The sequence below is a fragment of the Schistocerca gregaria genome, chromosome 5 (genome assembly GCF_023897955.1).
Source record: "Schistocerca gregaria isolate iqSchGreg1 chromosome 5, iqSchGreg1.2, whole genome shotgun sequence".
NCBI classification, from domain to species: Eukaryota; Metazoa; Arthropoda; class Insecta; order Orthoptera; family Acrididae; genus Schistocerca; species Schistocerca gregaria.
Window position 1 is genome coordinate 65,223,861 of NC_064924.1, and position 20,098 is coordinate 65,243,958.

The following is a 20,098-nucleotide window of genomic DNA, read 5'->3' on the forward strand; positions in this document are numbered from 1 at the left end:
GAAGGCGGAAAGCCTCACTCGCGGGGTAGAATCGGAACTAACTATTTGTAGTATCATTCCCAGAACCGATCGCTGTCCTTTGGTTTGGAGCCGAGTGGAGGGCTTAAACCAAAGGCTCAGACGATTCTGCGGAGAGCTGGGGTGCAAATTTCTCTACCTCCGCTATCGGGTGGAGAAATGTAGGGTCCCCCTGAATAGTTCAGGCGTGCACTACACGCCGGAAGCGGCTACAAGGGTAGCGGAGTACGTGTGGAGTGCAAATGGAGAGTTTTTTTAGGTTAGAGAATTCCCTCCCTAGGCCCGACAAGACGCCTCCTGAGACGCAGCAAGGTAGGAGTAGGCAAAATACAACAGGGAATAAGAATATTAATGTGCTAATAGTAAACTGCAGGAGCGTCTATAGAAAGGTCCCAGAACTGCTCTCATTAATAAACGGTCGCAATGCCCATATAGTACTGGGGACAGAAAGTTGGCTGAAACCAGACGTAAACAGTAATGTAATCCTAAACTCAGATTGGAATGTATACCGCAGAACAGGCTGGACAGTGAAGGGGGTGGCGTGTTTATAGCAATAAGAAGTGCAATAGCATAGAAGGAAATTGATGGAGATACGAAATGTGAAATGATTTGGGTGAAGGTCACGGTTAAAGCAGGCTCGGACATGGTAATTGGATGTCTCTATAGGCCCCCGGGCGCAGCAGCTGTTGTGGCTGAACACCTGAAGAATAATTTGGAAAATATTTCCAGTAGATTTCCCCACCATGTTATAGTTCTGGGTGGAGATTTTAATTTGCCAGATATAGACTGGGAGACTCAAACGTTCATAACGGGTGGCAGGGACAATGAATCCAGTGAAATTTTTTTAAGTGCTTTATCTGAAAACTACCTTGAGCAGTTAAACAGAGAACCGACTCGTGGCGATAACATATTAGACCCTCTGGTGACAAACAGACCCGAACTATTTGAAACAGTTAATGCAGAACAGGGAATCAGCGATCATAAAGCGGTTACTGCATCGATGATTTCAGCCGTAAATAGAAATATTAAAAAAGGTAGGAAGATAATTGTGTTTAGCATAAGTGACAATAAGCAGATTACAGAGTACTGACGGCTCAACACAAAAGTTTTGTCTCAAGGACAGATAGTGTTGAGGATCAGTGGACAAAGTTCGAAACCATCGTACAAAATGCGTTAGATGAGTATGTGCCAAGCAAGATCGTAAGAGATGGAAAAGAGCCACCATGGTACAACAACCGAGTTAGAAAACTGCTGCGGAAGTAAAAAAACTTCACAGCAAACATAAACATAGCGAAAGCCTTGCAAACAAACAAAAATTATGCGAAGCGAAATGTAGTGCGAGGAGGGCTATGCGAGACGCGTTCAATGAATTCGAAAGTAAAGTTCTATGTACTGACTTAGCAGAAAATCCTAAGTAATTTTGGTCTTATGTCAAAGCGGTAGGTGGATCAAAACAAAATGTCCAGACACTCTGTGACCAAAATGGTACTGAAACAGAGGAAGACAGATGAAAGGCCGAAATACTAAATGTCTTCTTCCAAAGCTGTTTCACAGAGGAAGACTGCACTGTAGTTTCTTCTATAGATTGTCGCACAGACGACAAAATGGTAGATATCGAAATAGACGACAGAGGGATAGAGAAACAATTAAAATCGCTCAAAAGAGGAAAGGCCACTGGACCTGATGGAATACCAGTTCGATTTTACACAGAGTTCGCGAAGGAACTTGCCCCCCTACTTGCAGCGGTGTACCGTAGGTCTCTAGAAGAGCGTAGCGTTCCAAAGGATTGGAAAAGGGCACAGGTCATCCCCGTTTTCAAGAAGGGACGTCGAACAGATGTGCAGAACTATAGACCTATATCTCTAATGTCGATCAGTTGTAGAATTTTGGAACACGTATTATGTTAGAGTATAATGACTTTTCTGGAGACTAGAAATCTACTCTCTAGGAATCAGCATGGGTTTTGAAAAAGACGGTCGTGTGAAACCCAGCTCCACGAGACTCGGAGGGCCATAGACACGGGTTCACAGGTAGATGCCGTGTAACTCGACTTCCGCAAGTTGTTCGATACAGTTTCCCACAGTCGTTTAATGAACAGAGTAAGAGCAAATGGACTATCAGACCAATTGTGTGATTGGATTGAGGAGTTCCTAGATAACAGAATGCTATGTCATTCTCAATGGAGAGAAGTCTTCCGAAGTAAGAGTGATTTCAGGTGTGCCGCAGGGGAGTGTCATAGGACCGTCGCTATTCACAATATACATAAATGACTTGGTGGATGACATCGGAAGTTCACTGAGGCTCTTTGCGGATGATGCTGTGGTGTATCGAGAGGTGGTAACAATGGAAAATTGTACTGAAATGCAGGAGGATCTGCAGCGAATTGATGCATGGTGCAGGGAATGGCAATTGAATCTCAATGTATACAATTGTAATGTGCTGTGAATACATAGAAAGATAGATCCCTTATCATTTAGCTACAAAATAGCTGGTCAGCAACTGGAAGCAATTAATTCCATAAATTATCTGGAAGTAGGCATTAGGAGTGATTTAAATTGGAATGATGATATAAAGTTGATCGTCGGTAAAGCAGATGCCAGACTGAGATTCATTGGAATAATCCTAAGGAAATGCAATCCGAAGACCAAGGAAGTAGGTTACAGTACGATTGTACACCCACTGCTTGAATACTGCTGAACCCGTGGTCTAGGGGTAGCGTCTTTGATTCATAATCAAAACGTCTTCGGTCCCGGATTCGATCCCCGCCACTGCCTAAATTTTGATAAATAATCAGCATTGGCGGCCGAAGACTTCCGGCATAAGAAGTCAGCCTCATTCTGCCAACGGCCTTGTCAAAGAGGGCGGAGGAGCGGATAGAGGTTCAGGGCACTCTCTTGTCCTAGGGGTGGGAAATTGCCCCTAAAGGCAGAAGAATCAGCAATGATCAACGACATGAGGATGCAGAAGGCAATGGAAACCACTGCATTAAAGACACACAACGTGTATCCACAGGACATGTGGCCTGTAGTTGAAGAAGTGTCATGATGATCCCTCCATTGGCAAAAGATTCCGGAATAGTCCCCCATTCGGATCTCTGGGAAAGGACTGCCAAGGGAGAGGTTACAATGAGAAAAAGATTGAATAATCAACGAAAAGATAATGTTCTAAGTGTCGGGGCATGGAATGTCAGAAGCTTGAACGTGGTAGGGAAACTAGAAAATCTGAAAATGGAAATGCAAAGGCTCAATCTAGATATAGTAGGGGTCAGTGAAGTGAAGTGGAAGGAAGACAAGGATTTCTGGTCAGATGAGTATCGGGTAATATCAACAGCAGCAGAAAATGGTATAACTGGTGTAGGATTCGTTATGAATAGGAAGGTAGGGCAGAGGGTGTGTTACTGTGAACAGTTCAGTGACCGGGTTGTTCTAATCAGAATCGACAGCAGATCAACACCGACAACGATAGTTCAGGTATACATGCCGACGTCGCAAGCTGAAGATGAACAGATAGAGAAAGTGTAAGAGGATATTGAAAGGGTAATGCAATATGTAAAGGGGGACGAAAATCTAATAATCATGGGCGACTGGAATGCAGTTGCAGGGGAAGGAGTAGAAGAAAAGGTTACAGGAGAATATGGGCTTGGGACAAGAAATGAAAGAGGAGAAAGACTAATCGAGTTCTGTAGCAAGTTTCAGCTAGTAATAGCGAATACCCTGTTCAAGAATCACAAGAGGTGGTGGTATACTTGGAAAAGCCCCGGAGATTTCAATTAGATTACATCATGGTCAGACAGAGATTCCGAAATCAGATACTGGATTGTAAGGCGTACCCAGGAGCAGATATAGACTCAGATCACAATATAGTAGTGATGAAGAGTAGGCTGAAGTTAAAGACATTAGTCAGGAAGAATCAGTACGCTAAGAAGTGGGATACGGAAGTTCTGAGGAATGATGAGATATACGTTTGAAGTTCTCTAACTCTATAGATACAGCAATAAGGAATAGCGCAGTAGGCATTACAGTTGAAGAGGAATGGACGTCTCTAAACAGATCCATCACAGAAGTTGGGAAGGAAAACATAGGTACAAAGAAGGTAGCTGCGAAGAAACCATGGGTAACAGAAGGAATACTTCAGTTGATTGATGAAAGGAGGAAGTACAAACATTGTGCGGGAAAATCTGGAATACAGAAATACAAGTCGCTGAGGAATGAAATTAATAGGAAGTGCAAGGAAGCTAAGACGAAATGGCTGCAGGAAAAATGTGAAGACATCAAGAAAGATATGATTGTCGGAAGGACAGACTCAGCACACAGGAAAGTCAAAACAACCTTTGGTGACATTAAAAGCAACGGAGGTAACATTAAGAGTGCAACGGGAATTCCACTGTTAAATGCAGAGGAGAGAGCAGATAGGTGGAAAGAATACATTGAAAGCCTCTATGAGGGTGAAGATTTGTCTGATGTGATAGAAGAAGAAACAGGAGTCGATTTAGAAGAGATAGGGGATCCAGTACTAGAACCGGAATTTAAAAGAGCTTTGGAGGACTTACGGTCACATAAGGCAGAAGGGAGAGATAACATTCCATCAGAATTTCTAAAATCATTAGGGGAAGTGGCAACAAAACGACTATTCACGCTGGTGTGTAGAATATGAGTCTGGCGACATACCATCTGACTTTCGGAAAAGCATCATCCACACAATTCCGAAGATGGCAAGAGCTGACAAGTGCGAAAATTATCGCGCAATCAGCTTAACAGCTCATGCATCGAAGCTGCTTACAAGAATAATATACAGAAGAATGGAAAAGAAAATTGAGAATGCGCTAGGTGATGATCAGTTTGGCTTTAGGAAAAGTAAAGGCACGAGAGAGGCAATTCTGATGTTACGGCTAATAATGGAAGCAAGGGTAAAGAAAAGAAAACACGTTCATGGGATTTGCCGACCTGGAAAAAGCGTTCGGCAATATAAAATGGTGCAAGCTGTTCAAGATTCTGAAAAAAGTAGGGGTAAGCTATAGGGAGAGACGGGTCATATACAATATGTACAACAACCAAGAGGGAATAATAAGAGTGGACGATCAAGAACAAAGTGCTCGTATTAAGAAGGGAGTAAGACAAGGCTGTAGCCTTTCGCCCCTACTCTTCAATCTGTACATCGAAGGAGCAATGCTGGAAATAATAGAAAGGTTCAGGAGTGGAATTAAAATACAAGGTGAAAGGATATCAATGATACGATTTGCTGATGACATTGCTATCCTGAGTGAAAGTGAAGAAGAATTAAATGATCTGCTGAACAGTCTAATGAGTACACAGTATGGTTTGAGAGTAAATCGGAGAAAGACGAAGGTAATGAGAAGTACTAGAAATGAGAACAGCGAGGAACTTAACATCAGGATTGATGGTCACGAAGTTAATGAAGTTAAGGAATTCTGCTACCTAGGCAGTAAAATAACCAATGACGGAAGGAGCAAGGAGGACATCAAAAGCAGACTCGCTATGGCAAAAAAGGCATTTCTGGCCAAGAGAAGTCTACTACTAGCAAATACCGGCCTTAATTTGAGGAAGAAATTTCTGAGGATGTACGTCTGGAGTACAGTATTGTATGGTAGTGAAACATGGACTGTGGGAAAACCGGAACAGAAGAGAATTGAAGCATTTGAGATGTGGTGCTATAGACGAATGTTGAAAATTAGGTGGACTGATAAGGTAAGGAATGAGGAGGTTCTACACAGAATCGGAGAGGAAAGGAATATGTGGAAAACACTGATAAGGAGAAGGGACAGGATGATAGGACATCTGCTAAGACATAAGGGAATGACTTCCATGGTACTAGAGGTAGCTGTAGAGGGCAAAAAAAAGTGTGGGATCCGTACCAGATAGGGTTGATAGAAGAGATAGAAAAGATCCAACGGAGAGCAGTGCGCTTCGTTACAGGATCATTTAGTAATCGCGAAAGCATTACGGAGATGATAGATAAACTCCAGTGGAAGACTCTGCAGGAGAGACGCTCAGTAGCTCGGTACGGGCTTTTGTTAAAGTTTCAAGAACATACCTTCACCGAAGAGTCAAGCAGTATATTGCTCCCTCCTACGTATATCTCGCGAAGAGACCATGAGGATAAAATCAGAGAGATTAGAGCCCACACAGAATCATACCATCAATCCTTCTTTCCACGAACAATATGACACTGGAATAGAAGGGAGAACCGATAGAGGTACTCAGGGTACCCTCCGCCACACACCGTCAGGTGGCTTGCGGAGTATGGACGTAGATGTATATAGATGTACTACGTTGTGAAACAGCCTGTAGAAGTGCCATGTGATGTAGCTGGGTTGTCAGAGTGGGGACTCGCTCGTTCTCTCTCTCTCTCTCTCTCTCTCTCTCTCTCTCTCTCTCTCTCTCTCTCTCTTCAGTTTACTGACATACTATACAAGGAATCCAGGAATGTGTTCACTCGTTCACTGATGTCAACACCAATGTGTCATTCATGTGGGTTCCTAGGCATTCCAGGAATGGGTCAAGTAATGCTGCCACCAAGGCTGTAACTCGTTTACCCAGGTCTTTGAACATTTCTGTACCATAGAATGGTGATGGTGTAGCTGTATGTAGGAGCACCCTATCTTTCTGGCACAAGCATTGGTCATCTGCCTGTAGAAACAAGCTCAGCCAGAATAAACCCCTCCCTTTGACTTGTGATTCTTCCTCTCATGCATCTCTCCATGAGAAGATAATCTTAGTGGACTTTGTATAGGGCACTGCGTTTCCAACTGTCGTCATCTGTGTAGTGATGACCCATTTTGCTGTAACTAATGAACCGTATTTGTCTTCTAAGCAACCTGAGTTTTAGCAGACACAACACTGACTGTAAAATGCTCTCTATACTTTACTTGTAGTAGCAAAATGGTGAAGATTGAATTTTTGATCCACGGGCACTGGTTGTTCCAGGAAGTCTTACGAAATGGTCTCTTAACAAATTGTTCATTTTGTCTTTTCACTACATTTTTTTTTATTTTTGACTAATGTTCTAGAGCTGCTGTCAGTATTAATTCTGGTTTTATTCAACTACTAATGCTTTTTAGGCTCATATGTGTCAACTAACTTCAAGAATCACAAAACAGTTTATTTTATTTAGGTCATGATTTGGGTACTTGTGACCTTTGAACTTTGAAGCCCCAATAAATTCTCATACTCTACAGTAATGTATATTTTTTTAACTTTACATTTTTCTATACGATATTTACATATGATTCTATTCATCATGTTGTCATGAAACACGGTGTGGTTTGATGATTGTGTGCTGCAGGACGAAGATTGGTGTTAGCATTCTGTGGCAACAAGGAGCATTAAAGATGGAAGTGTTCAAGCTGAAATGGAAGGAGTGGTTTTTAAGTGTTCCAGCATTTACTCTTGTATTGAAGTAAAATGAGGGAAACCTAAATTAAGATGGCAGGACTGTGATGTTTAACCCCCCTCCTCCTGAATGTCAACCCAATTTGATCATGACTATGTCACCTTGGGCCAGTCTGGCACCCACAGCAAGCTGCCAACTCTAAATTTTGAATAACCCTTAAAGATTCTATAAACATATGTGCAACACGTAAACACTGAAGATTATTGCCGCCGACTGCAATATTGAATTAAAATATGGAGAGAAAAAATGAGAAGAGAAAGGCTCTGGCATAAACGCAATGATCAACAAATATTTTGTGCATTTAGAAAAATAACAGTAACAATATAAGGAAAAAAGATGCGGAATTGCCTATGCTTTGTGCAGTTCGAGTGAGATTCAACACAGCGCTGTCACGGTCCTGAGTCTAAAACAATGCTAGCTTTCTTTAATGGGAAGCTTGTTTACACCCAGCTGTTGAATCAGTGAATTTCAATTAAAAAAATATTTTCTCTGTTGAATTTTGTTTTGAGAAAGTCCCTCTCCCCTCCTCTTCCTAAATTGAGAACCTTAGTGTTGGGTGTTACTTAGACAATAACCATCCCCCAACTACCTGTGTTTGTATGGCTACCCAGGTCTTCTGTTGTGCTGTCTAATTTATTTGTATTTGCGTGCTTTAAGATGTGACTTTCATATTGATGCAATTCATAGAATTAAGGTAATCCTAGCCAATATGACAACTACAATAAATACTGGCCATAGCAGGTCGCTTAAATTCAACATCTGCAGTGGATGAGGAAAGCCTTAAGGGTTTTTAGTGCATTTTGTGTTGTATATATTGCATGTACAACCAGTAAAACCATGCATTGAACTATTGTGAGTAGCTCTGTAGAAGTTATACAGGTATCAGTCATTTTATAAACCTCACCAAGCCAGCCGAGTGGTCAGCACAACAGAATGTCTATCCTAAGAGTCCGGATTCGATTCCCGGTTTGGTCAGAGATTTTCTCCGGTCAGGGACTGGGTGTTGTGTTGTCCTATTCATCATCATTTCATCCCCATCAAAACGCAAGTCGCTGAAGTGGCATCAATTTGAAAAATTTGCACCCTGCGAAAGGTCTGTCCGACAGGAGGCCCTAGTCACATAACATTTACTTATTATTATTATTATTATTATTATTATTTAAAGCTGACAATAACTGCTACTTTCACTAAGTTATGCATCACCATGAAGTGTAAGTAGTTGTATCTTGTACTTACACCTCAATCATGAAATAACAAACACGTAGTTTTGAGTCATATATATTGAAAGGTATGGTTTCCCATGTGGCCATTAATATTTAATTTATTGCAGTTTCCCTAAATTTTGGTGCAACTGTGGTTCCTTTGAAATAGCCAGGGTAAATTTCCAATTATTAAGCAGTTTGCACTCATGCTCAGCATTTGCCTCTTTCTTGGTGTTAAATAATATTGTGACTACTTATTTCTTTGTACAATAAAATAAGATGGTAATATAAGGAAACATTTAGATGCCTTAAGCATCAACTTAATTAAGCAGGCTATACCATTCTGAATATTATTATTTTGTGATTTTTCAGGTGAAATTAATATGTGGCACAGAAAATTCCATCAGGTCTGTCAGTGAACCTAACAGATGTGAATACGTATTTGAATTTGTAACACCATCGATTTGCCAGCTCAGTGAACATCATGCACACGCACATGAGGAATTATAACAAAGGGCCAGACTACATTGGTGTCTGCGTGTGTACGCGAGTGTCAGTCATTCATGTTTGTGTAAGGGTTAGTGAGTGGTTCAGGGAATTAGCACAAATGAAATAAATGTTTGTAAGTAAACATAGGTTCAAGTATGGGAGCGAAAACACTATTGATCTCTTCATGTGATTTAGCAAATTATTTGTTGATTTATGTGTATAGTTTGCCATATTTCAGATGCTTTGTCTAAGCCACTGGTTGTGCATTTGCTGCTGTCAAGCCATTGTTCAACAGTATATTTTTACTATTCAATAAGTGGTTTATGCTGTCCTTCAGTTATATGTCTTAAATACCTGACATGATTAATTACCGGTTTCTGAGTAATTTTTTTTTTTACAGAAAAATTCCTACATTAACTCTTGTTACTGACGAGTAGAGTGTAAAACGTACAGTAATAAGCAGTTGATTTTTACCAGTTTTAATGAAAAGTTGTGCATGTCATTCTTTAATTTTGTTTTATGATTTATAAAAAAAAAAATCAAATGTGGCTTACGGCATGCTGGGATTTGATTATCCTATTTTCAGCAGAATAATATGTGGAAAATTACAGTTTGCAATGTGTAAATAATTACTGTTAAATGAAATTTCATCTGATAGTACTAAGCAACTTCTTCTTTGCATCAAACTTGTTTAGCTGTTGAGTTGAAGTCGTACTGTTTTTGTTATCTGAAATGAATGTAACGAGCATTGGTATTGGATAACATTCCATTGTTGAATGAGTAAATTAAGTATCAGTAAAATAAAAACTTTATTTCATTTTGAGGTACTTCTGCAGAAATTTTATCAACAACACTTCATAATGTACATACACTTTCATACTCATTTCAAAAACCATCAAAAGATATTCCATAAAATTTACGATACACGTAAGGCATACATGAAGAGATTTATGATAAAGATATGTGAAAAATATTGCAAATTATTTAAATATTTAAACAGATCATGGCTTACACGATTACAAGATGCCACACTTTTTGCTCAAATGACACAGGCAATTTCAAGTGGGTAACTTACCCCTAAAAATAGAGAACTTTAAAGACACTGAATTGTGTCTAAATACTGAATTTGAGCATTAGCCTAAATGTTTAATATAAATTCAGTGACAAGACTGCTTATAAGGACTCTTACTACTTTGGTGTCTGAGACAGAAAATTTAAATACAGCAGCTTTTTTTATATTCAGTGATGAAACGCTTTAGTCTTAGATCTGATCAAGTTAGAGAGACATTACTATAATAAACCTGTATGAAATAAATGCTTCAAGGAATACTGTTTTGTCAGTACTCGGGACTGTACATGTGAATTAAGTTCCTGAAGCACAATCATGCGAGTTAAGTTCTTTGATATATGAAAAACCTCTTCTAATTTTTTCATTTTAATAGATAAAATTTATTTAAAAAATAACAAACTTACTTTCAACATTATTACAAATACTGAGTGAAAACACTCAATGTGCCACTGTTCAACGAAGTATTTCACGTACATATAGCCTCCAAACTTGCAACACTAAATAAAAATAAAATCTTTTGTGCGATACTTGCAAGGAAGAATACTGTTTGTTTTCCACTGGCACTCTTTGTTGTTACATATGTACCAAAATGGAATGTGGAATTGAACTGCAGGTATCGTCCACTCCGACCACTCTTTCCATGCACCTTATTATTCAAATTGAATTGCTGTCAACTTCTTGTACTATGGTGCTATTTGTGAACCACTCATTCAACACTGATTGAGAAATCTATTCTCACATTTTGTATGGTATATTATAGTAAACAACATTGTCTCCTCCTGTAACTTATTCGCACTCTTTTTCTTTTGTCTTTCCCTCTATGCTCTTTCTGCAACAAGAGAAACACTATTAAAATCTTTGTGCACACACAATTTTAAATTATATTTACAACTTAAACCATACTGTACATTTTGATTGTAGTGGTGTGTGAATCTGGTAGCAAATTAATAATATCAGCATCTATTTTTGTAAAGAGTGTTTTTTCAGTCCTGGATTGCTGTATGTTTCCTATATTCCACAGAGTGAGTAATCAGCTTTTGCATGTGGCTATATGGAGTTGTCAGTCAAACATTAGAACTTGATGATGAATATTATATGAAAATCATGATCATTTACATTATGACAGCTTAAAACTTTAAGCTGGTGCAGGGCTCAAACCTAGATCTGTGAGTCATAGGAAATATTCTACAAATTGTAACGCATTTCACACAACAAGCACAAATTTGGTCTTGAGTCCCAGGTCTTCACACAGTGTTAACCTGCCAGGAAATGTGATTACAGTAAAGTGAAGGTTCGTGTAACGAATCATCTTGGAGCTGCAGTTTTTCCCAGGATGATAAATACAACAGGGTACATAGCAGAATGACTGCACAGTTAGAAAAGTAGGTTAGAGATATTGATGAACCGAAGCCATGAAACAGTGTGTGTGGGCTCTGAACTGGTATAACATTTCCCACTGGATGCAAGGGTTCAGGTTAGTGTCTTGGTCCTGACAGTGTCAAATTGCCAGAAAGTTTAATTATGGCTTACACGTCAACATAGGGTAAAAGTAACAGCTGAAGTTATATAATTTACTATTTCTTCCATTTTCATGTGACTTCAAATATGTATAGTTATGAAAGATAAACATACTTGTTTATTAAAGATAGTAAACTCTTTATGTTGGGCTAAATTTGTGTATTACTGATTCTACATATTTTTTTAAAATTTTTGCTGCACTTTCTTTCTCCTAACACTCTTTTCCACAATTATTTGTGACTCTTCCTTAAAGAATCAAAAGAAAATGTGGGTACAGTTGCAGTTCATAATGATATATATCTTTTGATAAACAAAAATTTGGTGAATTATTTTTTCCACACATCTTTCCCTGAAAACAAAGTAGTGGCCAGTCAAACCATGACACAGTCGTAGTTGTCAATAAAGAATAATCCACATGGTATTATCTATGGAATGTCTGAGTAAGATAAAGACGAGTTCTGGTAGACGTGAGAGCTCTCCTGCTCAGTTTTTGAACAGTGAGACATTCCTTGATTGTAATACATTATACAGCATTTGAAACAGGATTAATGAACTAGAAATTTGAAAATTACCTTTAAACACACAATAATCTAAACATAAATTCTTTGCTTCAATATCGTGATTTAAGGTCAGAAATAGAAATGCAACCACTGTTTGCAAAGAAAATTAGGGCTTAACACCCCACTGATGATGGATTCATTAGAGATGGAGCACAAGCTTGCTTTGTGAAAGGAATTAGACTGTGCTCATTCAAAGAAACCACCATGGCATTTAGGGAAGTAATGGAAAACCTAGATCAGGATGGTTGAACAAGAAATGGAACTGCAGTCCTCCCAAGTAAGAGTCCTGTATCTTACCACTGTGCTACCTCATTTAGTAACTGTTAGGAAGCAGATCTGACTAATACCGAAGTCATGCTGAGTACTAAAATGCCTATGCAATTGTTCTGGTGATTCATCTTTCTCAATTTGTAACTAAAGTGAGTACAGTCAGTGTCCTAACATTTACATCCAGGTAAGAAAGATAAAGAGAATGGTCCATCTTAGAAGGCTGCACTGGATTCTAACAATATTTAAACAGACTGTTAAACGAATGAGACTGAAGTAGTATTTACTGAAACAATTGTAAGAGCTTCTTGTCCCTCTGTAACCATGTTACATTCCGTACTGAACATTGGACTATTCTGCGTGAAGAAATAGTGATGAGGACAAGTGAAGTAGTCGTATGCAACAAATTAACTGCAATGCAGACAGTTTTAAGGAGAGAATGGCAAGATTGGAAACAATACAGCACTATGTGCATGGGATTAGTATATGAGAATCTGAGTATTCCCATGCACAGACTTGCTTGCTTTCTTTCTTTCTTTGGGCTTTTGTCCCGCTTCAAAGCGGGGTCAGCTGTGTTGTTATGGATTCGGCAGTGTTAGTTGTAGAGAATGGCCAGATGCCCTTCCTGCTGCCGCCGCCCCGGGACGTAAGTAGTGTAAGCCATGAAATAGTGCAAACATTTTCAAATATCTGTGAGCTGTGTAACTGAGGCAGAACATGGGGACCAGCCTGGTATTCACATAGCAGGATGTGGAAAACCGCCTAAAAACCACATCTAGGCTGGCCAACATACCAGCCCCATCGTTAATCTGCCAGGTGGATTCGATCCAGGGCTGGCACGCCTACCTAACATGAAGCAACGCATTAGCGCTCTCAGCTACTCTGGCGGGTCTCCCATGCACAGACTGTATGAACATTTATTATTTTGAGTTTTTCCTCATTACAGAGGCTTATCTCCAACATAATAATTTACTTGGAAATTACAATACAAACAATAACCGTTCTTAAACTATATTCTCAAAATATTTCTCAAAGTGTTTCGATCTTGTGTGTCTTCTTCCTCTGCGCCCATTCTCCTCATTGTGCGCTGTACATTTTGGGTCCAGGTGGTCATAGGGCGTCGTCTTCTTCTTCTCCCCTCCGGTTCCCACTCCAGTATCAATTTTGGTATTCTGGTTTTCTCCATTTGTCGTACATGCCCGTACCACTGTAATTTCTTCCTATCCATTACATCATATATTCTTTCTTTTATTTCCATTCTCCTTATTACTTCGGTGTTCCTTATCTTTTCTATCCTGGAGATTCTTGCCGATCTTCTCCAAAAGTCCATCTCTAGAGCTTGTAATTTTTTAATGTGCTTCATGTTAACTGTCCAGGTCTCCGTTCCATACAGAACCACACTCTCTAATATGGATTTGTATATTAATTTTTTAGTTCTGCTCATTACATTCCTGTTCCATAAGACCGAGTTAAGCATCCCACTGACCCTCCGTCCGCTACTAATTCTCTCCCGTGTGGAGTTGCTGGTCTCCCATCGGGCGCCTCCCCAGGTGGCGGATAGGGGAATGCTCACCAGATATGGTGGGTACCAGGGAAATAAAATACCCGGGGTGGACCAAAACTAGCAACTGCTGACTTATAGTATGATATTGACTTCTCAAAGGCTAAAGGAAGAAAACCTTGAGTAAAAATTACCTGGTCCTCCGGGTTGGGGGTTGTGCAGTGCTCCTCACTCACATAAAAACATAAAAATGCTAAAAACCTAATAATATGGCTCGGAAAAATTGGAACTTTGGACGACGAACTGGCAATGAGAAATGGAAAATTATGTTTGGATGCTGGAAGGTATTTCCACTAAAATAAATTTACTACCTGCAGAACTTGACATGTTCAACATGCATGTGGTCGTACTCTCTGAAACAAAGAAGAAAGGCCAACTGGATAATTATGTACATATCTGGAGTGGGGTATCAGAAGCAGTAAGAGTCAAAGCAGGAGTCTCCATTATGATAAAGAAATCATGGAAAGAAAGAATCACAAATTGGACATTCATCAACCAACGTATTATAACTGTTGAAATGACATTATTTGCTAGGGAAGTCGTGATTATTGGCGTATATGCACCCACGAATGACACAAAAGATAAGGAGAAGGATACATTTTAGGACACCCTCAGGGAGACTATTGAAAAAAATCCCAAGAAGAAAGGAACTGATTATCATGGGAGATCTGAATGGAAGGGTAGGAATTAGAGAATCTTGATAAAGACAATGGGGAACGATTGATTGCAATTTGTGAATAATCTGATCTAAAAATTACCAACACATTTTTCAAACATAAGGACATTCATAAATATACTTAGCAAAAGGACACCAAAGAACTTTGTTCTATAATAGATTATATTATCATTAGGCAAACAAGTAGTTTCAAAGCAGTGGACGTCAGATCTTATAGAGGAGCCCAGTGTGGATCAGACCACTATCTAGTTAAAATGTCTTTCTGGCCATGGGAGAATGCAAGGAGTGGTACAAGTAACATAAATAAAACAAACCAGACTGAGAAAGATGAAAATTTGCCTTTTAATATTGACAGCCTACAAGACGAAAGTATCAGAACACACTTTGTGGCCAGGATGGAAAGGAAACTGGTTGAATCATTTGAAAGAAATACAGAGGAAATATATAACTATATAAAAGCTAATGTGAAAATCATAGCAACAGAGGTGTTGGGTAAAAAAGATAGCGACCACGACCGTGCAGCAGAGTGGTGGTCAGAGGAACTAGAGGTCCTCGTTAGAGAAAAACGAAATGCGTTCCTTCAGTGGTTGAATGATAAATCAGAAGAAACAAGGTCAATATGCGATGAAAAAATAAGGATGGCAAAAAATGAAGCATGGGAAAGAACATGTGCCAAGGTGAATAGCAAATTAGGATTTGGGAGAGCAAAAGAAGCATGGTCAGTATTGAAAGGGCTTCGACGGGATACAAAAGGCAAAACTAATCTCCAACTGATAACACAAAAGGAATGGGAAGAGTATTTCCGAAAATTATTAAATGAGGACAGAGAAGAATATCTAGAAGAAGGAACAGGGGAAGATAAAGGACATGAAGATGATGAGATCCAGATTTTAGAAAGTGAAGTACTTCAGGCATTGAGAACAGAAAAGAATGGTAAACCACTGGGACCAGACAATATCAATCTGGAGTGTCTGAAGTATGGTGGTGACAAAATTGTGAAACTGATAACACAGCTCTTCAACAAAATGATACATGGAGAGTCAATACCTGACGAGATGAAGCTAGGTTACATTAATATAATATTTAAGAAAGGGGATCACAAAATTTGTTCAAACTATCAAGGAATTTGTGTTACAAACACATTAATGAGAATTTTTGCGAAAGTAATTAAAAACAAACTGGAAAAAAATTTTAGAACCCAAGAAGAACAATGTGGATTCACGGCTGGGAGATCGTGTGTAGACCATATTTTCACATTACGACAGATTTTGGAGAAACATAGGGAAAAATCAAACAATATAGGATCAATTTTCATAGATCTAGAAAAAGCGTATGCTACTGTTCCAAGAAAATTACTTTGGAGAGCACTACATATGGCAAACATAAACCCTTCCTTGATTAAAATAATACAACAGATGTATAAAGATAACATTTGCCAAGTGAAAGTTGGTTATAAACTTTCACAGAAATTTACAACAAGCAAAGGCCTTTTACAGGGCTGTCCCATGTCACCATCATTATTTAAAATCTATATAGACATTAGCCTTAGAACATGGTCTCGTAAATGTAATAGTATGGGATTAGAAATAAGAGATGGAGTTTACCTACATCATTTATTAATTGCTGATGATCAAAACTATATGTGCAATCAACTAGCAGTAGCATACAAAACTTGGGGTTTGAAGATTAATTACCGAAAAACAGAATACTTGACTAATGATTCAGATGAGTTATACATTGAAGGAAAAAAAATCAAATTCGGGAGGACAATGGTTCAATCCCGCGTCCGGCCATCCTGATTCAGGTTTTCCGTGATTTCCCTAAATCACGCCAGGCAAATGCCGGGATGGTTCCTCTGAAAGGGCACGGCCGACTTCCTTCCCCATCTTTTCCTAATCTGATGAGACCAATGACCACGCTGTCTGGTCTCCTTCCCCAAATAACCAACCAACCAAAGAAAATCAAAAAGATAAACTTTCTGTTATTTGGGATCCATTTTAGAAAACAAGGGAAAATCAGTCAGAAATCTGTATGAACATAAATCTCACTGGAAAAAGGAGGTATTTGTTTATTTATTTATCGTACGGATTTTTGACACACAAGATACATAGTGTAGATCACAATTTTACAGTATAAAATTTTATAAACAAACATCTAGAACATTTATGTAATCCATCCACTTTGGAATTGCCTACAGAAAGTCTTCTGGTCTACCTTGATGATCATGAGCGGCTGTCATCTGTGATGGGTGTAAAGCAGAAGACTACACATGCATCCTCGGGAACACTAGATGAACTGGCAAATATTGGTGGTCAGAAAATCTTGTGCTTGTGATCTCCTGACCATAAAACACACACACACAGAAACAAACTTGTACATAACTGTCTGTGAAAAGTTGTAGCCTATGTCTGTCTAATAAACATTCAGAGTATTGTGCACAAAATCTGAAGTAAATCAACAAAGAATTAAGATTTTTGAAACTATGACTTGCCTTCAAACAGAAGTGTGCGAGTGTGTGTGTGTGTAGCTACATAAATTACTGCAAATAAAACTAGAAGCAATCATTTTCACACTCTTTCTTGCCACAAGCATTTATCTGTGACTGAATCCTTAACAGTAGTTGACAGATACAAAAGACCCCCACCATAATATTTTTGAACTATACCACCATATATGAAATCATACAGGGAAGGTCTACTTAATTGTTTGGATTTTAGGAGCAAAATTACAACCACATTCTGTGCACCTTCTTATTCTTTGACACACTCATAAACAATTTTTCGGGTTCATGGAGCTGTGTTCCTTCAATGCAACTAATTGAAGGCAATTTGTTTATTGCCATACACATTCGCTTCATATATTTGTGAAGCATCTTCACAAATAAAAGAAGAGAAATGCATATGGTAATAAACAAACTGCCTTCAACTAGTTGCACAGACGGAACGTACCTCCATGAATTTTTAAACAGTAATGAATGATGGACAACAGAAAAAAAATGACTTTTTTTCAGTGTTTTCACACACTGGTGTCCAAAATTAAAGCAATAAACAGAAATCCTGCAAGGCTGCTTTTATTTTACCACAACACAGTATAATCAGGTGATAGTAAAGTAGAAACAATGCAAAATATTGAAAACATAAACAAATGCAGCATGCATAATGGTAGACAATTTTTTTAAGTTTGATGGTTTTGTACACACATTCCGACAACCCGTTAATGTGTTCAGAATCGAGTGTGCACTCCCCCCCTCCCCTCTCTCTCTGGCAGTAATACAAGCCTGACCACAATAGGGCATGCTGTGTATGACGTCATCAGTATCATGTCAAGGCAATAACGCCAATTCTTCCTGCAGAGCTGCTCGTGGATGCTGACGTGATGGAATCCATCTCCCCAGTGCATCCCAGGCATGCTCTATGGGATTCAAGTCAGGAGAGCGAGCAGGCCACACCATGCGTGCAGTATCTTTCATTTCCAAGAAAACATCAACCACCCATGCTCTAAAAGATCGAGCATTATCATCCATCAATGTGAAGTCTGGGTCCACAGCATCGCGCAAAAACCGTGAATGAGGTCCCAAGATCTCGTCACAATACCTGCAGCAGTTAAACCTTACCGATTCACCCATACAATTTCATGAATAGGGGTTCAAGTGGTAAACGTAATCCCTGCCCACACCATTTGATGCAAATCGTTTGATAAACACTCTTCAGACTAAATTAGGACTCATCTGTTAAAACAATATTGGCCCACTGTTTGACCATACAAGTGGCATGTTGATAACTCCACTCTAGACGTTCCCTTCAGTTAAGATGCATTGGAAGTAGACAGACAGCAGATATCTGCCGAAGCCTTCTGCACTCCATTTGCCTCTATACAACACATCCATCGAATGCTGCAAACTCACGTACCAGTCATCATGCAGTACTAAGGCGATACTGTCGTGCCCTTATAGCCAAATGATGGCCCTCCCCTAGGCTTTCGTACACAGTTTCGGTCTCTATAAACTGTCGCCACATACAAGAAACAACAGAATGAATCACAATAAGCCACTGGACCACATCAGTTTGCCACTGTCCTGCTTCCATTCTTTCTGTGGCCCTCCACCACAGAAAGCCTGACAGTCATCTTCTCTGGGCAATACTACAGTATGATAGTGTACACAACTATTGTGGGTGTGGGACTACCCACTTCATTTTACAGGTACCCTGACATCATCGTTGGCAGGTTGTCCATTGACCAGAATGTCATCTTCCATGCAAAACAAGATTGTACACACAACTGGTGGACAATCTGTATGATTATATTGTGAATTAGACATGGGATGGGGAAATAACAGTTTGTTGCTTTAATTTTGGACACCAGTGTAGGTGTATTTGTACAATGTGGTACGACACACCATTCCGGAATGTAAAATCATTTAGGACAGTTTCCAGAAATAGTCCAAATATCCTATTGTTATTATGCATGCTTGGAAACAAATGGCCAGTGAAATATAAACAGTATTACGTACTCTAAACAAATGTGTTGGTACTGCAAAGAATAGCATAACTGTGTCAGTTGCTATCCACTTCAGATTCGTGTCGATCTGCGGCAGATTGCTTTTGATTGGTTGGCGTAAGGGGAACTGACAACATCGTCATGGTTTGCTAGAAACGTACAGCACTGCTTCCAAAATGCTTACAGAATAATGTGAGGGCTCTGCTTTGAAAACGTCGCTCGGTGCGCTCACCTACCGATCCGATTGGCTGAAAGATACAGAATAGGAGCCCTGGGCTAATAACTGTATCTGTTGGATCCTAGATGACTGGAAACCATGGCCTGGTAAGATGAGTTCCGGGCTACAATTGTTCACGATTGGTTTGAAGAACACTCGAGACAATTAGAGCAAATGGTTTGGCCACCCATATCGCCCAATATGACTCCCACTGAACATAATGAAGAGGTCAGTATGTTGCACAAAATCTTGCACCATCAATACTTTCACAATTATGAATGGCTCAATATTTCTGCAGGGGACTTCCGATGGCTTGCCGAGTTCATGCCGTGGTACTGAGTTACTGCACTATGCTGTGCAAAAGGAGGTATCCCAGTGTGCATCTAAAATGGGTGTACTCTGTGTCCGAACTATAATGAGTACCGAGTAAAAATTTGAAGTAAATGAGTCAAGTGCTTCTTGTGGTCTCTGGTAACAATGTTTAACAACAACTTGTCTTTACATAGTAGTATAGATTAGAAGTTACATTACATTTTTAGGGTGATAAATCATCAAAAAAAAATTTGAAACGTAAATGTTGTTCACAACATACATTTTATGAAATCATTGCACAT

General features: G+C 39.3%; 2 protein-coding genes across 3 annotated transcripts in view; one reads left to right on the top strand and one right to left on the bottom strand.

Annotated features, from left to right (window-relative positions):
* LOC126271878 (glucosidase 2 subunit beta) overlaps positions 1-9,640 on the top strand; it is a 188,638-nt gene extending 178,998 nt beyond the window's left edge. The window contains exon 11 of the mRNA XM_049974230.1: positions 9,003-9,640. Within this exon, the coding sequence (XP_049830187.1) occupies positions 9,003-9,140 (138 nt within the window). The 3' untranslated portion in view covers positions 9,141-9,640. The remainder of the gene's footprint in view (positions 1-9,002) is intronic.
* Positions 9,641-9,909: 269 nt separating this feature from the next.
* Positions 9,910-20,098, bottom strand: part of LOC126271879 (GTPase HRas) — a 67,890-nt gene continuing 57,701 nt past the window's right edge. For both annotated transcript variants that reach the window (XM_049974231.1, XM_049974232.1), the window contains exon 7: positions 9,910-11,017. In XM_049974231.1, coding sequence (XP_049830188.1) covers positions 10,943-11,017 — 75 coding nt within the window. In that variant the 3' untranslated portion in view covers positions 9,910-10,942. The remainder of the gene's footprint in view (positions 11,018-20,098) is intronic.